Raw genomic sequence first — 22,624 nt, forward strand, 5'->3', positions numbered from 1 at the left:
TCTTTAAGATGGGTTTTAGGTGATTCCATCGGGACTGTATAGTGTGAGGTTTTTAAAGGCCAGAAGAGTAATAATATTTAACACTTTACAAGGGTTTTCTGTGCCAAGTAATGTGGCAAGCGCTTTATATGTATTAATGCGTTCTCACCTTCAGCACGACTCTATGAGGTAGGCCCCCTTGGCATGACGAGAAAATGGAGAGGCGGAATAACATATCCAGGGGCACACCAGGCAACCTGGCTCCAGAGGCTGGGCACTGGGCCATGCTCCCTGCAGCCTCAGTAAGCGGTAGAATTCCTGGAATCTCTCAATATCCAAGCCCCAGCGTTGCACCTAGCCAAGATAGTTGCTAAAACTCCCTCCTATGGTCTTACTGGGTTCTAGTGGCCTAATTCAACAAGTGTGTGTGTGTGTGTGTGTGTGTGTGTGTGTGTGTGACACAAGTATCTACCAAGCACGTTCATGCACCTTGGAGCAACATGGGATACAGAAATGTGCAAAATGTGTGCTTGCTTTCTGAGTGTCTCTGTTTCCTGATCACCAATCGTATCTGGCACAAGGAAGGATGCTAAGTAACATGTATGAAGGGGGCGATGTTATGAAGACGTGGAGAAACCCACATTCATAAGACCAGCCTGTGTGTGAGGTGTCTTAGGCAACACCTGAGACTTCCACATGTCCATTAACTTGACTTCCATTCCCCTACTCACTGCAGATGAAGGCAGACTTGACGGATAAGAAAGCAGAGCTCTTTTTCCATAATGTGCAAAGATGAGGTGCCTTCCTCCATGCGCTGGTTAGCACGGCTGGGGGAGAACAGTCCAGTGATGGGGCCTGTTCTGTGCCTAACCAGTTTCTTTCCTTGCACTTTCTGTCCCTGCCTCAGGTGCTCCATTAAGCCCGGAAGATTGGCTTCACCCCCAGAACCCACGAAGAGGTTTTCTTCACCAAAGATGGGGAGATGCTGACAATGTTTGGCATTAAAAACATCTCTTTCCTCCCAGACCAGAGAGGACAGACAGCCATTGTTGGACATTTTGCCTTCAGAGCACTTCCTGGAAAAGAGCTGCAGATAAATGACAGAGCCATTATGTGGGCAGAAGGACTCCTAAAGATAAGAGCTAAGACCCACTTAAGGACCACACCCACACAGCACCTCACAGCTCCAAGCGCCTGGCAGTATTTGTTATGTTGAACCGACTTAAATCACTTGGTCAATGGAAGGGGAGGGTGGGAGGGTGGACCATTGACTTACACAACTCAGAGACTGTTCAGCAAACAAAACCTTCCCAAACCACCCCATGGCTCCCCAAAGGAGCTTGCTAAAGGCAAAGGCAATTAATGAGAAAATGGGAAAGTAGAGTATCTATAACTTCCAATTTAATTCAATTTGATCTGCATTTCCCTGATGACTGGCGATGTTGCCTAAGAAGAGAAGACACATCTTCTCTTGTGTCTATTGGCCATCTGTATCTCTTCTTTGGAAAAATGTCTGTTCAGGTCCTCTGTCCGTTTTGCAACTGAATTGTTTGTTTTTCAGCATTGGCTTGTGTAAGTTTTTTTCTCTATTTTAGATATTAACCCTTTATCAGATGTATCATTTACAAACATTTTCTCTAATTGGATAGGTTGCCTTTTTGTTTTGTTGATGGCTTCCTGAGCAAAAGCATTTTATTTTGGTGTGGTTCCAATCCTTCATTTTTGCTTTTATTTCCTGTACCTGAGGAAAAATATCTAGGAAAACATTGCTTAGGCCAATGTTTACCAGATTACTCACTATTTTTTCCTTCAGTCTTATAGTTTCAAGTCTCTATCCTTTGATAGGAGAATTTGGTGCATTTACATTTAAAGTAATTATTGATAGGTATGTGGTTATTGCTATTTTGTTAACTGATCCAGGCTGTACTTGTAGTTCATCTCTGTTCCTTTCTTCTTCTCTTCTAAGAGTTCATTGTTACCTATTATTTCCCTAATATCCTGCACAGTACCTGATACATGGAACACATTGGTAACTACCTGAGCAGGAAAGGGAGAGAAGGTGAAGAGGAAAGGAAAGGAGAAGGAGGTAAAGGAAAGAGAGGGAGGAGCAAAGAAGAGAGGAAGGGACCTAGTAAGGTAGAATGTTGCTGGTAATTCTTCCAAGACCTGAACTCACAGATGCTGCTCAGTCCCCCGTGAAGTCTCCCCAGCACTGTCTCTCCTCTCGTGAATAGGTCCCTACCTCAATCTGCAATGAAAAATGTCCTGTGGGAACCAGGAAGTCAATCATATCTGAGAAGTCAAACTGCTGCTACAGTTGCATTGCCTGCCCCAAAGGAGAGATGACCATGACACCGGGTAAGAAAGAGGTTGCCCTTATACAGAGGGTCCAGCCTGCAGCCAGGGTAGACTTCAAGACAAGACCTGATAGTCACATGATGGGAAGACTCCTTTACTGGGAAAGAAAAACCCAGGCAAGAGGAAATCAAAAAGATTTTGTCAAGATGCCCTTCCCACTTGCTACATTAAAGGCATCTAAGGCTATTAGTTCTTTCAACAATGATGAGTTTATCCAAATTCTGTGCCTAGTTTCACGTCTGACACATCGTAGCCATTCTGTAAATATTGGGGGAAAAAATCCCTCTATTGACCTAATCTGCATTTTGCTAAGATGCCGTTCATTCAGCAGATATTAACTGGCACCTACTGTATGCAGCCACTGTTCTGGGTGCAAGGGTGATAACAACAAATGAAGCACAGCCCCTAGACCCACAGAGCTTATGATCTCTTCAAGGAGGTGATCCTTGTGTCCCCAGACCTGACATGGTAAAGGAACTAGACTATAAAGTGAAATCCATTGCCTTAATAAAAGTTCAAACATCAAACCATGAGACTGCAGAGGAACAATTAATTCTAACAAAGGGTCTGTAGGAGGACTTTTCACTTGAGCAACAAGTGGGATTGCTGAGGCAACGAAACATGACAAGGATAGTCCAGGCCAAGGAACACATTAGCAAAGGTTCAAGACAGGAGAGCAATAAGGAGCAGAGAGTGACTTGAGCATAGTCCCTGATGAGAGACGCAGGATGCAGGGGGCTGGATAACAGAGGCCCTTCCCTGCCAGACTCAGGATCGTGGACCCTACTCTGCAAGAACTGGGAGACACAGAATTACTTAAGTGGAGAAGCAGTGCATTTCAGTGTGTTTGGGGAGATTGATAAGCAACCCACATACTGAGAGAGAATACAGGAGGAACAGGCTCAGAATCCAGGAAATCGTTGAAGCCACAGGATGGGGAAGGCCTTCTGTCACACCAGAAATTTTTAGCGTGGGAAAGGCAGGGACTTTGAGGATACTTTTTGCCCGTTTAAAGAGAAAGGCACTGCTGAATGAAGCAGTGAAAGAGACACCAGATGCTAAAGAGAGGATGCCAGAAATGGTAAATAAGAAGTCAGCCTTGAACTTGCAGATTAGAGCATAGAATCAAGCATCTGGAACATGAAGACGTTACCCAGTCAAAGAAAGGGGTTAAATGAGATCCTTTGACCGCTCCAGAGCTCCAGTCACAAAACCTATCCTTAAAATCACTATGGAAAGCAAAGTTCTGATCATTTCTATCAAAGGAGTGATTTAGACATAGGTGCCTCCATTAAAAAAGAGGAAGAGATAGAAAGAGTCTGTGTACATAGTAAGCAACCCACTGAAATTCCTTAAATTAAATGGGCTACTGAATGAATAAGTGCATGAATAAGTTTAGCCGTCACTATAATTATGACACGAGCACAACAGCGGTTCGATTCAAAGGGATGAAGCCCAGATAGGAGTTAGAGCTTCCATAGGTTATTGTGTCAATGTTATTTCACTATAGTTTGATGCATGATGAACAGCTGCTATCAGGATTTCTACCATCTGTGTCTTCGGCCTTCAATCTGAGGACATCAGCAGCCTGGAAGGTCCACCGTAACAAGACTGAAATATGCAGGACCTACCGGAAAAGCCATCAGTGGCCATATAATTGTTTGACCAAGGGAAAGTTTCCAGAAGCTTCCCCATTATGTTCTCTGACCCAGTGTCTCTTTCTCCCTTCAGATGATGCTGCATGTGAAAGGCACCCTGAGGACGAGTGGCCTGATATGGAGAAGAGCTGGTGCATCCCCAAAATGCTTGACTTCGTCTCTTACCATGAGCCCCTCGGTGCAGTGTTGGCTGTCTGCACAGCCCTGCTCTTCCTCCTTGCCCTGGCCATCTTAGGCATCTTCGTCTGGCACCACCACACCCCCATCATCCAAGCCAGTAACCACCAGCTCAGCTATCTTTTGTTGTCCTCCTTGGTCCGCTGTTTCCTCGGCCCCTTCCTGTTCATTGGGCACCGAGGGCCCTTCACGTGTGCTGTGCGCCAGGCAGCTTTTGGGGTCACCTTCACAACCTGTGTGTCCACTGTACTGGCCAAGCCCGTCATGGTCCTGGCAGCCTTCCAACCACCTGGCCAGATACCCAGATTGGGAGGGTGGCGTGGCCACTTCTCCCTAGCACCATCCCCATTGTCTGTTCCCTGGTCCAGACAAACTTGTGTGCACTCTGGGTGATCCGATGGCCCCCACGGCCTGTGAGCTCTACGGAGCCTGGGACCACGATGATGGTAAAGTGTGATGAGGGCTCCTTGGAACTGTTCTATGCCATGCTGGGTTACTTGGGTTTGCTAGGATTGCTCAGCTTGCTGGTGACCTTCCGCACCTGCCGGCTACCTGACCCCTTCAACGAAGCAAAGCATTTCACTCTCAGCATGTGCGTGTGCTCCTGTGTCTGGGCGTCCTTCATCCCTGCCCACATGAGCACCCAAGGCAAAGACACGGTGGCCGTGGAGGTCTTTGCCATCTTAGCATCAGCAGCAGGTCTCGTGTCATGCCTCTTCTTTCCCAAACGCTACATCATCCTTCTCCATCCTGAGAAGAACCCAAAAGAGAAAATGCTTGGCAGGTGTCATCTCAGATGGGAAGGTCAAAAGTGGACCATGGGGAGTGCTGTGTTCCCAGGGATGCCCTCTTTGGACTGGCCCCCAGGAAAACATTCCCTGTCACCCTGGTCCAGACCCCTCCTTGTCGCTTAGTGGCTTCTATATTGTATTTCATTCTGTCAGAGGAACATGAGACGTGTTTGCAGTAATGTTGTCCTGGATGGAAGCATCTAGTGTAATTCATCCTGTGGCCACTCAGCAACCAGCCGATGTGTGGTATGGAGAGGAGACATAGCTGTTTGGTGAATGAATAAGTCAATGCATGCAAAGCTAGCATTGGTAGAGATCTTGCAGAGGAGAGTGGCTCAATAGAGTCAAAGAACCTTGGCTCAAATCCTCCTAGCTTCTCCATGTTGTACCTGTGTGAACCTTGGGATGTGGCTTAACCTCTCCGAGACTCCGATTCCACTGATGTAAAATGAGACTAAGCCTCCCTCTCTGGGCTGATATGATGAAGTGAGAAAATGTATAGGAATGCCCAGCACATATTTAACACTCAAAGGTAGGTATTTAAAATCATTCATCCACCCTGTCCTTTCACAAGAAGAGACCCAGGTACCCAGGGCATCGTTGTGCAGATGTTAGATGAGTAAGTTTAAAGTCCTGGTTCTCCATTTACTCAGCTGTGTGACTTTGGTCAAGTTACATTACTTCTCGGTACCTCAGTTTCCTTATGTGCAAAGGAAGATAACAGCACCAATTCTGTGGGGTTATCAGAGAGGAGTAAATGAATTACTATTTATAAAGCACTTAGAACAGTACCTGGCACATAGTAAGAACTAAACAAGTATCTGTTAGATAGCTCAATAAAATTATACGTAGTGGCACGCCTGGATGTCTTGACTCTTTGCTAAATAACTAAAGCTTTTATGAGACCCTTGCTCCAAGCTATGTCCTGAGGGGGGACCTCCAGGAAGGCTAAAATATAGCCCTTGCAAAGCTTACGGTGTAACGTTTCCGACCTAACCTGATCAGAGTAAACTAAATATATCTATTGTGAAACTGTTCTACAAGAATTAAACAACTCATACCTCCTCTGGTCAGCTTGCTTATCTTTGGGTAGGTGGAGACAGGTGACCGTCACAGACCCAGCTGAGCAACCACCAGAGCAAAGTCTGCTCTAAATAAAGCTCTTCCACTTGCAAGAGAGTCTGAGGACGTTAACAAAGCTGACAAAGTATTGGGCATCAGTTAACTAACTTTTAGTGCTCCTGGAATGCTCTATAGGAAGGGACAGAGCTGAATGGTGCTGCACACACTGTCTCAAGGTCTGGATGCATCCACGTTTTCTTGGCGATGAGATCCATTTTAAGTTCCTACAAAAAGGGGTTTTAAATGCTCCTGTCTTGGGGTGGCTGGCTTACTTAGTAGGTAAAGCATCTGACTCTTGATCCCAGGGTTGTGAGTTCAAGCCCCACTTTAGGTGTGGAGCCTCAAATATAATAATAATTTAAAAAATTAAAATAAATAAAATAAAATGCTTCTATCTTGCCATGGCTGGCCGAAAATAATATTTAGGCCAGTGACAGTGAAGCCACCAATGAAAACAAGGATATAGATAGAGAAGACTCAATTTAGAGAAACAGAAAGCCGTAGCATTCCACAGCTTTTGACAAACATAGCTTAGAGATCAATTGCTAAGGGGACACCTGGGTAGCTCAGTCCGTTAAGCGTCCAACTTTTGGCTTTGGCTTAGGTCATGATCACATGGTTCATGAGTATGAGCCCCGTGATGGACTCTGTGGTGTCAGCCCAGAACTTGCTTGGGATTCACTCACTCTCTCTCTCTCTCTCTGCCCCTCCCCTACTTTCTCTCTCTCTCAAAGTAAATAAACTTTAAGAAAAAAAAGAAATCAGTTGCTAAGGACTTCACATGTGAAAATTGAAAAGTGAGAGACCAACCAAAGACTAAGACCCCTGAAAAAGGTATTGGAATCCCAGCGTAGGTGCAAAGGATAAAAAGAATATGGAATCATAGGAGGGGCTCCAGAAGGGCCTTAGGTACATAGACCCACATCAAAGTCTACGACAATGGTTACATAATGGTACACAGCAAACTGTAGAGTTCTGACTTCAGTATGTAGATCCAGTCATTCATACCAAGTCCTAAGTCAAAGGACCTTCTCCTGGATGGCTCCCAAATAGTCCCTAACTAACAATTCAGTCAATATCCTGGTACCCAGAATGGACAAAACAAGAGGAGCAGTGCTCCTTACGGAATTCTGTGTTAGTAAGTCTTATTGCTAATTATTCATTGTGACATTCTCTGGATTCTGGTGAAGTAATGTCTATACACTGTTAGCACTTCACCTGCCTATGTTTCACTCAACGAACAAATATACCCCCAAAGAAGAAATTATATTCTCAGAAATTCCCCATTTACAAGGGTACGCATGTTTCCTGTCATGGTTTCATAATTTGTCTTCACTGCGGAATTATCTACCATTGGTAGTGGCCTTAAAAACTTTACCTGTTGGAAGCCTGGATGGCTCAGTCAGCTAAGCAACCAACTATTGATCTCAGTTCAAGTCCTAAGCTCACGGTTCATGAGATTGAGCCCCACACTGGGCTCTGCAAATAGAAGCCAGCTTCGGGCTCTACACTGGGCTTTCCATTGGGCTCCGTACTGACAGCAAGGAGGCTGCTTGGGATCCTCTCTCTCCCTCTCTTCTCTGCCCCTCCTCCACCCGCATGCCCATGAACTCACTCTCTGTCTCTCTCAAAATAAATAAACATGAAAAAAATTAATAAATTAATCAAAAAATTAAAAAATGGAGGCACCTGGGTGACTCAGTTGCTTAAGCATCCAACTCTTGATTTCAACTCAGGTCATGATCTCATGGTTTCATGGGTTCCAGCCCCACATCCGGCTCTGCACTGACAATTTGGAGCCTGCTTGGGATTCTCTGTCTCCCTCTCTGCCCCTCCCCCACTCGTGTTGTCTCTGTCTCTCTCAAAATAAATAAATAAACAAAAATAAAAAATAAAAACTCTAGCTGTCACAAACTTCCAGTTTAAAATAAGTCAGTGAATGTAAAGTAGAGACAGCATAAGGAATACAGTTATTTCTTTTTCTGATAATAGTTACTTTATTGTGGGGGATTTTCTTTTTTTTTTTTTTTTTTTTTCATTTTTTCAAATTGACATCCAAATTAGTTAGCATGTAGTGCAACAATGATTTCAGGAGTAGATTCCTTAGTGCCCCTTACCCTTTTAGCCCATCCCCCCTCCCACAACCCCTCCAGCAACCCTCAGTTTGTTTTCCATATTTATGAGTCTCTTCTGTTTTGTCCCCCTCCCTGTTTTTACATTCTTTTTGTTTCCCTTCCCTTTTGTTCATCTGTTTTGTCTCTTAAAGTCCTCATATGAGTGAGGTCATATGATTTTTGTCTTTCTCTGACTGAGTAATTTCACTTAGCATAATACCCTCCAGTTCCATCCACGTAGTTGCAAATGGCAAGGTTTCATTCTTTTTGATTGCTGAGTAATACTCCATTTTATATACATATATACCACATCTTCTTTATCCATTCATCCATCGATGGACATTTGGGCTCTTTCCATACTTCGGCTATTGTGGATAGTGCTGCTATAAACATGGGGGTGCATGTGTCCCTTCGAAACAGCACACCCGTATCCCTTGGATAAATGCCTAGTAGTGCAATTGCTGGGTCATAGGGTAGTTCTATTTTTAGTTTTTTGAGGAACCTGCATACTGTTTTCCAGAGTGGCTGCACCAGCTTGCAAAGAATATAGTTATTAACATTGTACTAACTTTGTCTAGTGACTGATTGACTGATAGTAACCAGACTTATCAAGTTGGCCATTTCATAATGTACAAAAATACTGAATCACCATTTTGGACACCTAAAACTAATATAATATTGTGTCCATTATAATGTGAAAACAAAGTCAGAAGCCAATTAATTAATTAATTAAGAATAAAAACTTCAGCTGTCAATACCTACACATATCATGTACTTCATGAGCACTCCAGATTCTGGCAGGTAGGTCTTTTTTTTAAGGGAGTGATTGCTTTACAATGTAAATAATCATACTCACAAAGGCCTTTTTTTCAGTTTTTTCTTTTATTGAAGTATAGTGAATGCATAATACCATATTATCAGTTTATTTTCTTGTATCAGGTTTTATTAAACCAGGATGCACTTTTACATATGTAGGATCCTTTCTAAAAGTATGCCTCTGAGTTCTTACCATTTTAAGTAATTTATCTCAAAAATATAGATTCTTTCTTCCACAAGCTCAGAATTGTAAGCCTTTACTGACACTTCCCATAGAGTTGTTCTTAGAGTCAAAATCCAGAAAGCATTCCCTGGGTTTGAATTTGAGTTCTTTCTGGAACCATAAATGAGAATGTCATGACCTGGTATGATGGTTAATTCTATGTGTCAGCTTCACTGGGATAAGGGATGTTCAGTCTTTAAAATGTTATTTTGGGTGTGTCTGTGAGGGTTTTTTTCTGAAGAGATTAGCATTTAAATAAACAGACTGAATAAAGAAGATTGCTCTCACTGGGTATCATATGTAAGTGATGAATCACTGGGTTCTACTCCAGAAACCAATACTACACTGTATGTTCACTAACTTGAATTTAAATAAATATTAAAAAAAGAAGAAGAAGAAGATTGCTCTCACCAATACAGGTGGGCATCATCCAGTCCATTCAGGGCCTGAATGAACAAAAAGGGGGAAGAAGGGAGAACTTGCTCTCTTGGCTTGCGCTGGGACATCAATCTTCTCCTGCCCTTGGACATTAGTGCCCCTGATTCTTGGACCTTTGGTGTCAAACCAGGACCTACACCATAGGCTCCTCCAGTTTTCAAACCTTCAGGCTCAGATTGAATTACACCACTGATTTTCTAGCTTCTCCCGCTATCAAATGACAGATCATGGGACCTCCCAGCCTCCATATTGTGTGAGCCAATACCTATAATAAATCTCTTCTTATATCCATCTCTCAATCAATCTAAATAGATGTATAGTTATATCGTTATAGTAGGTAGGTAGATGATAGATAGATAGATAGATAGATAGAGATAGATAGAGATAGATGATAGATCTTATTGGTTGTTTCTCTGGAGAACTCTTATATACCCAGTATGCTTTGTTTGTTTCCATCAGCCAGAAACCTAAAAGTCAAATACATTTTGTGTTCAAATCTACTCAGGTCAGGTATCTGAAAGTTCTATCCTATTTCTTTCATATGAATTCTTATTTTTGATCCTGAAAGTTTCTCATCTTTGCACTGATTTTGCATCCTGCCATCATCCAAAAGAACATAAAGCTCATTACTGATATAACATTCATTAAATGAAATGTTTTTCAAAACTTATGACTTGTGCCCTTTCTGCCAACCATAAAAAGTGCAGCAGCTAAGATACTGGGTTGAGTGGGGGATGTAGAGACTGTGTTGCTACGGGCACCATCATGCAACCTGCTTGCTCTTGGGCAGTTGAGAAACACCATCACAAAAAAATCTGTCCTTCCCCCGATCCAGTCAAGCTCAGCATTTTCTCCTTCCACATACTATAGTTTCTGGAATCCACATTCAAATGATGATTATAAATGTCTTTAAGATACAACTATCTACATGTAGGGAACTACTTGAATTATAATGGTCTTTTAAGCCTCACTTCAAGCGAGGTGACATCTTCTTATATTTCAAAGAATATGATTCTGGGGACTTTGTGGGTGGAAACAGCTAGTCGTCTGCCAAAATTTGTTCTCCTTTTTCTCCACAATAATCAAATTGGGGCTGGGTACCTGGTTGCCTAGCTACAGACTCTTTTCAGTACCCTGGCAAAGAGCTGGGAGCTATGGCTAATTTCTCACCAACAGAGGTGAGTAGAAATGATGGTTTCTACATCTAGTGGAGAAACCTTAAGACATGAAGTTTGTTTCCTCCTTGATCTATCCTCACCCTTCTTGCTCCCTGGAACCTCATGCTGACCATGTAGATAACAAGAAGGCCCTAGACTGAGGGTTGGCATATGGTCACTATCTCAGCTACTCAACTCTGTCATTGTAGCACGAATGGAGCCATAGATAACACATATGGTGTGATCGTATCCTGGTAAAACTCGATTTATGGACACTGAACTTTTAATTTTATTAAGTGATTATGGGTCGGGGCACCTGGGTAGCTGAGTCAGTTGACAATCTGACTCTTGATGTCAGCTCTGGTCATCATCTCATGGCTGTAAGATGGAGCCATGCATCAGGCTCCGTGCTGAGCATGGGATTGTCTCTCTCTGTCTCTGTCTCTCCCTCTGCTTCTCCCTCACTCTCTCTCTCTCAAATTAAAAATTAAAATAAAAAATAAAATGACTATGTGTCATGAAGTATTATTTTACTTTTGATTTGTTTACAACCATTTAAAAGTCTAAAAACCATTCTTAGCTTACAGCTCATTAAAAACAAGTGTCGAGTTGAATTTGGCCCACGGCGCTTAAGTTTGCCAACATCCTAAGGGATGTTGACACTATGGAATGAGGGAACTTCCATCATTGCCTGTTGAGCAGAGCCAACCTGAAGCACTCACCTTGGACTCTTGCAGGAAAGAACAAATCTCTTTCCTTCTTTAAGCCCCTTTATAGCTAGGTGTCTCTCGTTACACCAGATTAACAGTTTACTTTAACTAATACATAATCCATAACTCATGACCACCCAGGTCACTGCTCTGTCCCCTCGTCCTCACCACCCTCCTTCTGAAGAGCCAAGGCAAGAAAATTAGGTCTTCACCTTCCTCCTTGCTGACCTTTCCAAGACCTGAGGGACAAGGCTCGGCCCAGAGCTCCCTTCACCTCCCTGTTCCGAAGACTATAGATGAGGGGGTTGAGCATTGGCGTAACAATGGAGTAGAAGACAGACACCACCTTGTTGAAGTTGACGGAGGAGGCCACTTTGGTCCGGACATACATGAAAAAAAGAGTGCCATAGAAGAGGCTCACCACTGTCAGGTGAGCTGCACAAGTGGAGAAGGCCTTCCTGCGCTCAGCAGCTGAATGGATGTGCAGCAACGTCCAGACGATGTTGCCATAGGACACAGAAATAACCGTAGAGGAGGCCAGAAGCACCGCTAGAGAAACGAGGAAGTCTGTGGTCTCCTTCAGGGTGACATCTGAGCAGGACAAGGCTAGCAGCGGTGAGGCATCACAGAAGAAGTGGTCGATGACGTTGGGGCCACAAAACGTCAGCTGGGACATGAGGTAGATAGGCAAAACAGGTGTGAGGAGGCCCGCCAGCCAACAAGCAGCGGCCAGACGGACGCAGGCGCCCCACGACACCAAGGCCGCATATCGGAGAGGCATACAAATGGCCACATAGCGGTCATAGGCCATGGCAGCCAGTAGGAAACACTCCGTTGCCCCCAGGAAGGTAAAGATGAAGAGCTGGGACAGGCAGCCAGCATAGGAGATGTTCTTGCCCCCACCTACCCCAATAAAACCAGCCAGCATCTTGGGCACTGTCACCGAAGTGTACCAGATTTCAAGGCAGGACAAGTGCGTCAGGAAGAAATACATGGGTCTACGTAGCCGGTGGTCTAAAGCCACCACCACGATGATGGCCAAGTTCTCCACCAGGGTGAATAGGTACATGGTGAGGAAGAGTGTAAAGAAGAGGGGGCGTGCTTCATGCACCCCAGCAAAGCCCACTATGACAAACTCTGTTACGTGGGTCCAGTTTGGGGCATATGGCTGCATAGGTGGAAGTGAGAGTCAGGACGTTCATAACCTCACGGACAACGACAACTCAAGGAGAACCAGTGAGGATGGCACAATGAGACATCTTTCATTTCAGAAGAGGAAAGCAAAGTCAAGACACTGGCCCTGCCCCCGAAGAATGTATAGCCTGTGAGGAGCTCCAGAAAACAGACAATTTCAGTACAAAATTTAAAGTGCTGGATAAGGATGCAGACGTTATGGGAGGAAATAGCAGGGAAGCTCCCCCAAGTCTGGAGGAATCAGCAAATGCTTCCTAGAGGAAGTGTTGTCTCAACTGGAACCTGGAAGAGAAGGATAAGTGAGTGAGAAAAAAGAGAAGTAAAGAGAGCACAGCAAGTATTAAACCCCGGATACCGGAGAGAAATCCATGCATTTGGGAAACCTCAAGTAGGTACAGGTTACGATAGAAGTTAAGAGCTTAGTTTTGGGGGCGCCTGGCTAGCTCAGTCGGTTACACATCCGACTTTGGCTCAGATCATGATCTCACAGTTCTTGAGTTCGAGCCCCACATCGGGCTTTCTGCTGTCAACACAGAGCCTGCTTCAGATCCTCTGTCTCCTTCTCTCTTTCTGCCCTTGACCCGCACTCGCTGTCTCTCTCTCAAAAATAAATAAACATTAAAAAGTGGGGGAGGGGGGGCATCTAGGTGGCTCAGTCGGTTAAGCATTCAACTTTGGCTCAGATCAGAATCTCACAGTTCATGGGTTCGAGCGCTGCATCGGGCTATGTGCAGAGCCTGGAGCCTGTTTCAGATTCTGTGTCTCCCTCTCTCTCTGCCCCTCCCCACCCCTCTCTCAAAAATAAACAAAACATTCAAAAATTTTTAATAAATAAACATTGAAAAAAGAAAGAGCTTGGCTTCCTGATCAAGCATACCTGGCTTTAAATACAAAAGAATTTAGGGAATCTTGGGGCGCCTGGGTGGCGCAGTCGGTTAAGCGTCCGACTTCAGCCAGGTCACGATCTCGCGGTCTGTGAGTTCGAGCCCCGCGTCAGGCTCTGGGCTGATGGCTCGGAGCCTGGAGCCTGTTTCCGATTCTGTGTCTCCCTCTCTCTCTGCCCCTCCCCCGTTCATGCTCTGTCTCTCTCTGTCCCAAAAATAAATAAAAAACATTGAAAAAAAAAATTTAAAAAAAAAAAAAAAAGAAAAGAATTTAGGGAATCTTTTAAAAAAATAATCATAGAGGGGCCTGGGTGGCTCAGTCGGTTGAGTATCCAACTCTTGGTTTTGGCTCAGGCCATGATCTCATGATTCATGGGATCGAGCCCCACATCAGGCTCTGTGCTGGTATCCAGGAGCCTGCTTGGGATTTTCTCTCTCCCTCTCTCTCAATATAAATACATTTAAAATAATAATACTAATAATTACAAAATTTTAAAAGTTCAATACAAAAGAATTTAACAGACTAGTGGAATTTTAAAATAGATAGTCCTTCTAAAGCATTTCGCACCACGTTTGGGTCAATACATAACAGAGCAAAATTTAAATGTAGACTTCTGGAGTAGAGTATGGGAGGGAGACGGCACTCGTTGAGCCCGGGGAGCAGGCAAGGGCATCACGGAGAGTGAGAAGCCGAGTTAAGAGAAAAGACAGAGCTGAGGTTCAGTCTGGGGGCAACAGACAGTGTTGAGGAACTTAAGCAGAGGAGCAAGGTAAGCTTCCTGCCCTTCATAAGGACCAAGTGTGCTGTGCCGAGGCAGGTTTGGAGAGGAACACGGCAGAAAGGCCAGGCGGGGAGGTTTTGCAGGTGTAGCATGGGGTGATGATGGCCGCGGGCTCGAGGCATGGGGAGCGAACAGAGCTAGTAAGAGACAGAATCAATAGGACTGAGTTTGAATCCAAGTTCCACCATCAACGTGAGATATGTGAGCCTGGGAAAAATCACTCGAAATCCCCTTTTTAAAAGCCGATAGTAAAAAACACAGGTGTTGGGAATGCAAACTGGTGCAGTCACTCTGGAAAACAGTATGCAGATTCCTCAAAAAATTAAAACCAGGACTAGCCTATGATCCACTAATTCCACTACTGGGTATTCACCCAAAGAATATGAAAACACTACTTCGAAGGGATACACGCACCTCTGTGTTTACCGCGGCATCATCTACTCTAAAATCGCCGAACTATGGAAGCAGCTCAAGTGTCCATCGATAGACGAATGGTTAAAGAAGATGTGGTCTTGATATAGACAAGGGAATATTATTCAACCATAAAAAAAAAGAATGAAATCGTGCCATGTGCAACAACATGGATGGATCTAGAGGGCATAATGCCGAGCGAAATAAGTCAGTCAGAGAGAGACAAATCCCATATGATCTCATACATATGTGGAATTTAAGAAACAAGACAGGGGCGCCTGGGTGGTGCAGTCGGTTAAGCGTCCGACTTCCGCTCAGGTCACGATCTCGCGGTCCGTGAGTTCGAGCCCCGCGTCAGGCTCTGGGCTGATGGCTCGGAGCCTGGAGCCTGTTTCCGATTCTGTGTCTCCCTCTCTCTCTGCCCCTTCCCCCGTTCATGTTCTGTCTCTCTCTGTCCCAAAAATAAATAAAAAACGTTGAAAAAAAAATTAAAAAAAAAAGAAACAAGACAAATGAGCAAAGGGGGGAAAGAGAGACAAACAGACTCTTCACTATACAGAACAAACTGGGAGCTACAGGGGTGGGGAAGGGTGGGGGATGGGTTAAATAGGTGATGGGGATTCAGGAGTGCACTTGTTATGATGAGCACCGGGTGTTGTATGGAAGTGTTGAATCACTTGAAATCACCTGAAACGAATATAACACCGCATGCTAACTACACCGAAATTAAGATTTCTAAAATAATAATACTATTTTTAATAAAAAAGAGGTGAATAAGAATAAGACTACTAAGATGAATCCCTACCTTGTTTTAGATTCAGTGAAAGAATATAATGTCTCCATCACACGGCCCTTTTAAATCACGGCCCCAAATTCATTGACGCTCTTCTCATTAACAAGTGGGATCTATGGCCACTTCCCTTAAACCTGGTCTTGCTGATTGCTTGACGACAGAACAAGACAGAAGTGATGCTATGCCAATTTCCAGGCTCGGGTCTTAAGAAATCGATTCCTCGCCCTGCTTCTTGGAACCCGGTCACCACAGGGTGAGGAAGCCCAAGCGGCCTGCAGAAAGGCCCACGTGGGAAGGGACTAAGTTCTCCCTCCCTCAGCCAAACTCTCACTGCCCCAACGTACCAGCCGGGTGACTGAGCCGTCCGGGAAATAGGTCTTCAACCCCCAGCTGAGCTGGCCCAGCAGACACCAGCCTTCCCTGCTGGGACCTCCCCACGTTGCAGATTTCTGAGCTAAATAGGAAATTATTTCTACTTTATGCCACTAAGTTTGGGAGTGGCTTGATGTGCAACACTATATAACTGAAATAGTGGTGCCTTGGTTCCAGAAGCTTGGGTGAATTATTCAATAACTTGGACCCTCTGTAGGAAAAGGTGTCATGTTTTGCCTACGCTCACAAATGCCTTGGGGCACCTGAGTGGCTCAGTTGGTTGAGCGTCCAACTCTTGATTTCAGCTCAGATGGTGATCCTGGGGTCGTGGGAAATAAAAAAAATAAATGTCTAAACTGGGATCTGAATTTAGGTTGACAAGGTCTAAAACCTTCCTTGTTCCTTCCCCTAAAAAAAGAATTAAGCAGGTTCCTTCTGGCTTCAACAACCCATGATTTCTTGGCAACAGAAGCACACAGAGATGGTCAGGAAAAGGTCAAAGTCTTCAGATTCCTGCATTCCTAAGTCCATTCTTTAACATCCCCACGACGAGTGGTCTATAAACATGGGCTTCCTGGCCAAATATAACTGCATTGCAGCCCTAGAGACTTCATGCTTCTGCTGGCTCCAGGAAATTTCAGCACACAATCCCTCAATATTTCTCCCCTTTGCAATCTGGTTTATAATGTAACAGTTTGAGGGCAGTGCTTACCCTTCCTGGATGCCCTTCCTGGAAGATACTCACTACACATACGTACTGTAGAGCCTGACATGACTCGTTGTGTTATAAATAGGCTTCATTGCATCCCGTATCCTAGCCTCTAATTAATAAAGTAAAATGGGGCAGAGGCGTCTGGGTGGCTCTGTCGGTTAACTGTCCAACTCTTGATTCGACTCAGGTCATGATCTCATGGTTCATGAGTTCAAGCCCTACATTAGGCTCTGCGCTGAGGGTGCAGAGCCTTCTTGGGATTCTCTCTCTCCCTCTCTCTCTCTCTCTACTCCTCCTTGCTTTTCTCTTTCTCTTTCAAAATACATAAATAAACTTAAAAAAATTGTTTTTTTTACAGAGCCTCACCTTAGGCTCTGTGCTGGTGGTACAGAGCCTGCTTGGGATTCTCTCTCTCCCTCTCTCTCCCCCTCACCCACTCGTGCTGTCTATGTGTCTCTCAAAATAAATACATCAACTTAAAATTAAAAATATCATCTGAGGGTTGTTGGGGGGGTGGGGTAGAGGGGAAAGTGGGTGATGGGCATTGAGGAGGGCACTTGCTGGGACGAGCACTGAGTGTTGTATGGAAGCTAATTTGACAATAAATTATATTTTAAAAAATAATAAATAAATAAAATCATTATAAAAAGGGCAAAAAAATTAAAAATAAAGTAAAACAGGGCCCAGTCTTCATTTCCAAGCCAAAGCCTAGTATCTAAATTACACAATCATTGGGATCAGCTCTTTCTCTACTGCCCAAGACCCAGTTGCATACTTTGAGGCCCAAGACACTAACTCAAGCTGCCAAATGGATAGAATCGTTATACTGAGAAAACCGTTCAAGAGGTTTAAATGAATAAAATACTTGAATGGATGACCCATTACTTCATTTATTAACTTACATTCATTCCCTTTCATTCATTAAAAAGGGAGAATCCCACCCAATTGTCTAATCCTTGGCAAATTTTGAAACCAACAGCATTTGAAACTCGTTCATTTGTAATTTACTGATGTGATTTACCCAGACTTAGATTCTGGCCACTTCCCCAGTCGAGCCCTCCTCCAGGAGCCTGTTGCGTGCCAGGCATTGCACTTATGCACCAAGCCTATAAAGGTTCAAGAGCCCTGCCATTGAAGAGCCCAGAGTCTTTCAGGGGAGTCCGAGAACTCTCCAAAAGAAACAACCACCACAAGATGAGCCCCTTTCCATGCATCTGGGAGAACACAGCGGGGACAGTTCGTCTGGCCCAGAAGGAAGATGGGATAGGTGAGATCAAGAAAGAATTTCCCAACCAGATCACCGTGTGCAGGCTGAGAGACAAGATAATCCTTGACTGACAAAACCAGGTTCAGCAGAGGAGAGGCAGGTGGGCCAGGGAGGAGAAGCGTGAAAGATGAGTCCTTGGGAAGAGGCTGTGGAGCCCCCGGCAGAGGCAGGAGGGGGAGGAGTCAGACTACTTGGTGTCTTCATAGCCTAGGTCCACCACTCCTAACCGAAATGCCATGGAAAAACCTAGGTGGAGGGCAAGATCCAACCCAGATGAATGGATTTCTCACGGAATCGTGTGAGTCCCCAGAGATGGGTTAAACAAGGAAAGCTTTCTGGGCAAGTTTCAGGAATTGCTGAGCCTCCTCAGAGCGTTCAGGTCCTGTGTGGGTAGGAGAGGACCCTCCCTCCAAGGAGGAGGAAGAGGATGTTTAGAAGTCCCTTCCGTGGGCCACATTCTGCTGGGCTTAGGTCATTATCTCCTTTCAAACCCACAACAAAGCTGCGATCCCATGACCCAGACTTCAGAGATGTATGACTGTCCTGGGTTTCACGCACTGGACAAAAACAAGCTCAGAGACAGCAAGTAACTTGCATCGGATCGGAGAACCAGGAGGTGACAGAGCGCAAACACCCGCAGGCCTGGAACAAGAGCCAGTGTTCCCTGCTCAGGCCATGCTACCTCCCTCTGCCACTGCCTTTCACTGAAGGTCACCCCTGCACCCAGGCCCCCGCCCCGCCTGTGAGGTCAACTTCTCTGTGCTCAGAGGCCCGCTGGAGAAACGCCCCGCAGGCTCTGGGACCTGCAGGGACCCAGTGAGTCTCCGCGGCCCTATTAACCCAGGGCGTCCTCCCCAGGTGGAGGGAACCAGCCAAGTACAACATCGGGAGCAAGCAGCTGACAGGGAAGGGGACACTCACGGGGGACGATCATGAATGCGACTGAATGTGGAGAGAGGCCGCCCAGGCACTTGGCCCAATTTGATGTCTTCAAAAGAAGGTGCTTCCTTGGCTAAGATTTTCCCTGACGAATAGGGGACAACAGTGTGGGGCTCACGCGGGGAAACTGACACTTCACTCCTGCAGCTGTTTGCTTGTGCAGCTACGTGATAAGCCCGGTCAGAGAGACCGGATTTCTCCCTGTGTCCCTTCTGTCCACTTGACCTCTGGGACACTTGTCCCCTGCGGTGAAGGAACTGCAAAAGGAACTCACTGGCACGCCAACAAAACTGTCAGGAACCAGCCACCACGCCTAGTTGAGCATGAGGCGGACGGGAAAGGCTAGATGCCCAGGGGCACCCCCACCCCCTGGCCTCCTGGTCCTGGCTCTCCTGGCTCCCCTTCCCCCTCGCTCACCGCGTGCCCACTTCTCTGCTCCTCCGGCAACATCTCACACTGTCCGTTGCACACGGCCCCGGTTCCCAGCACCGCCTCTGAGATCAGAGGATCGGAGTTTGACTCCGGTGCCAGCGAGGACCAGCTCTAGTTTGGGCAAGTTGCTTTTTCTTGCTGAGTCTCTCTTTTCACATCTTCGCCTGGGAGACGCGATACGCACGTTTGCAGGGCTGGTCTAAAGATGGAAGGAAACAGCGTGAAGTGACGCGCAGGGCCTTTGTTCTTACTGCCTTTGTTTCCCTGCCTGTGCGGCTTCCTCCTGCACTTCCTTTAATTCTCTGCATAAGGCCACTTTAGCCCCTTCTGAGCTCCTGTCTGAAAACGCAACCCCATCACTCTCCGACTCGCTTCTTGCCTTGACATTTTTGTCACAGCTTCGCTGTCACCCGTTAGACATTTATTTGTTTGTTTCTAACACCCCCCCACACGCACAAGCGCAGCCCATTGAAGACAGTTCCTTTGTTTGTCCGTGACTGTGTTGCCAAAAAGAGTCACCAGGATGCACGTACCTGCATGCAATAAATTGTGATGTCATAAAAGAGGGGACACGCTCCTAGCGTCATGCTGACCCAGAGTGCTGCTTCCTTTCCACCTTCAGCTACTGGTTTCAAGGCAACAGGAAGGCAAGGAAGCCCACCAGTACTTCCAGAAGGAAGCACCAGCCAGCGTGGGCGACCTCCTGCCCATCAGCCCCACGCCTGGAGAGGCCTGCAAGCCTGAGGCCTGTGGATCTGGACTAACCCACTTGCACCTGCCTGTTGGGGAGGGGGGGAACAAGTGGAACTGATCTCATGTATAATTTCCTTCGCTTAGCTCCTGAACTTAATTTTAAACTTCCTGAAAACCTGTACTATATCATCTCTTTTCTTTTTTTTCTTTTTAATGTTTGTTTATTTTTGAGAGAGAGAGAGAAAGAGAAAGACAGAGGGTGAGCGGGGGAGGAGCAGAGAGAGAGGGAGACACAGAATCCGAAGCAGGCTCCAGGCTCCGAGCTGTCATCGCAGAGCCCAACACAGGACTCCATGAGATCATGACCTGAGCCAAAGCTGGACACTTCACCGACTGAGCCACCCAGGCGTCCCTATCATCTCTTTTCAAACTCTACTCCACTAAGCCCTAGATTTCCTCTGTCCCCAGGTAGCTGTGAAGGAAAAGAAAAGGATCTAACATGCGGGGCTCCCAGGAGCCTTGCTTCAACCAGCTAGTAAGTGGCAGAGTCTGGAGGAAAATACAGCCCAGTCTGACCCCACAGCCCACCCTCTTTCCCCTATACCACCTCCCCCGGGGGGTTAGCATTCCTAACACCAAATCTGATCAATTAACTGAGGGCTTCTCACATTATTCTGGTAGCTTCAGTACTGAGTAGGCATGACCTGTTCCTCAAAGCTACTCACATACAGTCTCCCCATAATGGGAGGAAACGGGAAATGGAGGCGCGAGAAAATAAACGGGACGTCTCTGCAGTCAGACGTGCAACAGAGAGCACTGTGCTGGGGCGAGCTGGAGAGCCCAGTGCAGCAGAAAGAACCAAACTTTCTGAGCTTCTAGCTCCTAATCTTTAAATAGGAATAATACCTACACTTCCAGTCTCCTGGGATATTATGTATATCAGCAATATAATGGATGTGCAGGCTCTTTGAAAACTTTCACGGTGTGCTTTAGGAAGATCTTATTATCTTGCTTCCATCGCTCATGGACTATGATTACTGCAGAATTTCAATAACGGGAAAGCCTAGGGGATGGGAGTCTCAGCGGAGCCCAGAGATGGCCCTGAAGCTGCTTGAATAACAAGCAAGCCGATCTTGTTTAGATTGTAGGTTAATTTGAGGTGACTTGAAGCGGCAGACAGAGATGAAGGGGACCCAAAGCGCCCCAAAAGTCTCCTGCCCCCCCAGTCTGTGTGAGCTGAAGCAAACCAGCAGAATTCTGTGTGTCCCTATTTCCTCACTTGAAAAATGGGTTGAGGGGCGCCTGGGTGGCTCAGTCGGTTGAGCGTCCGGCTTCAGCTCAGGTCACGATCTCACGGTTTGTGAGTTCGAGCCCCGCGTCGGGCTCTGGGCTGATGGCTCAGAGCCTGGAGCCTGCTTCTGATTCTGTGTCTCCCTCTCTCTCTGCCCCTCTCCCATTCATGCTCTGTCTCTCTCTGTCCCAAAAATAAATAAACATTAAAAAAAAATTTTTTAAAAAAAAAAAAAAAGAAAAATGGGTTGATGTTTAAAAGCACAGTGACTCAGTAAAAGAACTTTCGAAAGCAGGAATGAGGTAACAAATTGGGACTACTCGGAAGAAAGGATTGGGCTATGTGAAGCCAAGAATCCTTACTCTAGACTGGGGGTCTCTTTGGGAGAGGGCGTCCCTCCACTTGCCACCGTCTGCATGCTTTCTGGGTATGAGCTTGTGGTTTCCAGCTTTCGTGTAAACCAGAAACTAAACAACCTCCCTCCAGGTGCTCGGGGGTCTCCAAAGGGCCACTCACCTGCCCCTGGGTACTTCCCCATCTCTTCTCTGGGTGGATGGAAGACAAAGGCCCAACATGCTCAGAACCTTGGGGCTGGTGGCCAGTGCAGGTTACTGGATCTCATTGTGGCACGGAGACCCCAAATTCAAGGATCACGGCTTCTCTGAACCTGCGGAGAGGGGCAGAGATCCACCATGAGCCAAACAAGAGAAGAAGGAAGCAAGGGTTGTCACTGGCTATAAAATGACTCACATGCCACATATGCGGCTCTTACACCCAAGGGGTCTCCCGTGGGATCGAGTCTCCACGGAGATTTGAAGCGCTCAGACAACAAAGGAAAGGAGATAATAAATCATGGAAAACTCTGCCCCAGGGGATGTGCAGAAGCTCCGTGGGAGTCCCAAGTTTGTAGACAAGCTGGACAAACACGACTGGAGGGTGAGGGGCCAGCCAAGGAGGGCGCCACGCCAGCTAGACTCTTCGCCAAGGTCTCTGGGTCTAAACTACTCAGGTTTAGGGTGAAATGAAATCTTGAGACTTCCACATTTATCAAGGATGCCATGAGGGCTTCCTTTACTAGAATGGACCACACATCCCCCACCTCCCCCACCTACCTGCCTGCCCTTTATCCCGCCCTTAGCTACTTCATAACTACCCTGGGCCAGGCTGTGTGCCGTACCGATGCGAAATACCCAGCCTCAGTCCTTAAGGGGCTCACAGTCCAACAAGGCCTGTGACTAAGGCTCTCTTTCATCCAGAAAATAACTGTGCCAAATTGCCTTCCTCGCAAAGAACTTCCTCCAGAGCATTTTA

The 22,624-nt window shown here is 46.0% G+C and overlaps 2 protein-coding genes across 2 annotated transcripts; one reads left to right on the top strand and one right to left on the bottom strand.

The window, feature by feature from the left end:
• Positions 1–2,024: 2,024 nt before the first annotated feature.
• Positions 2,025–5,946, top strand: LOC109246466 (vomeronasal type-2 receptor 116-like). Its single transcript, XM_019414455.2, has 2 exons — positions 2,025–2,337; positions 4,069–5,946. The coding sequence occupies exons 1-2, from the start codon at positions 2,322–2,324 to the stop codon at positions 4,563–4,565; spliced, it is 513 nt and encodes a 170-aa protein (XP_019270000.2). The 5' UTR covers positions 2,025–2,321; the 3' UTR covers positions 4,566–5,946.
• Positions 5,947–11,346: 5,400 nt separating this feature from the next.
• Positions 11,347–19,835, bottom strand: LOC109246465 (olfactory receptor 6Q1). The gene is made up of 2 exons (XM_019414454.2): positions 19,315–19,835; positions 11,347–13,019 (listed from the first exon to the last, which is right to left on the bottom strand). The coding sequence occupies exon 2, from the start codon at positions 12,715–12,717 to the stop codon at positions 11,752–11,754; it is 966 nt and encodes a 321-aa protein (XP_019269999.2). The 5' UTR covers positions 12,718–13,019; positions 19,315–19,835; the 3' UTR covers positions 11,347–11,751.
• Positions 19,836–22,624: the final 2,789 nt, after the last annotated feature.

This window comes from Panthera pardus, unplaced genomic scaffold (genome assembly GCF_024362965.1).
Source record: "Panthera pardus isolate Hobbes unplaced genomic scaffold, ASM2436296v1 HiC_scaffold_12, whole genome shotgun sequence".
Taxonomy (NCBI): Eukaryota; Metazoa; Chordata; class Mammalia; order Carnivora; family Felidae; genus Panthera; species Panthera pardus.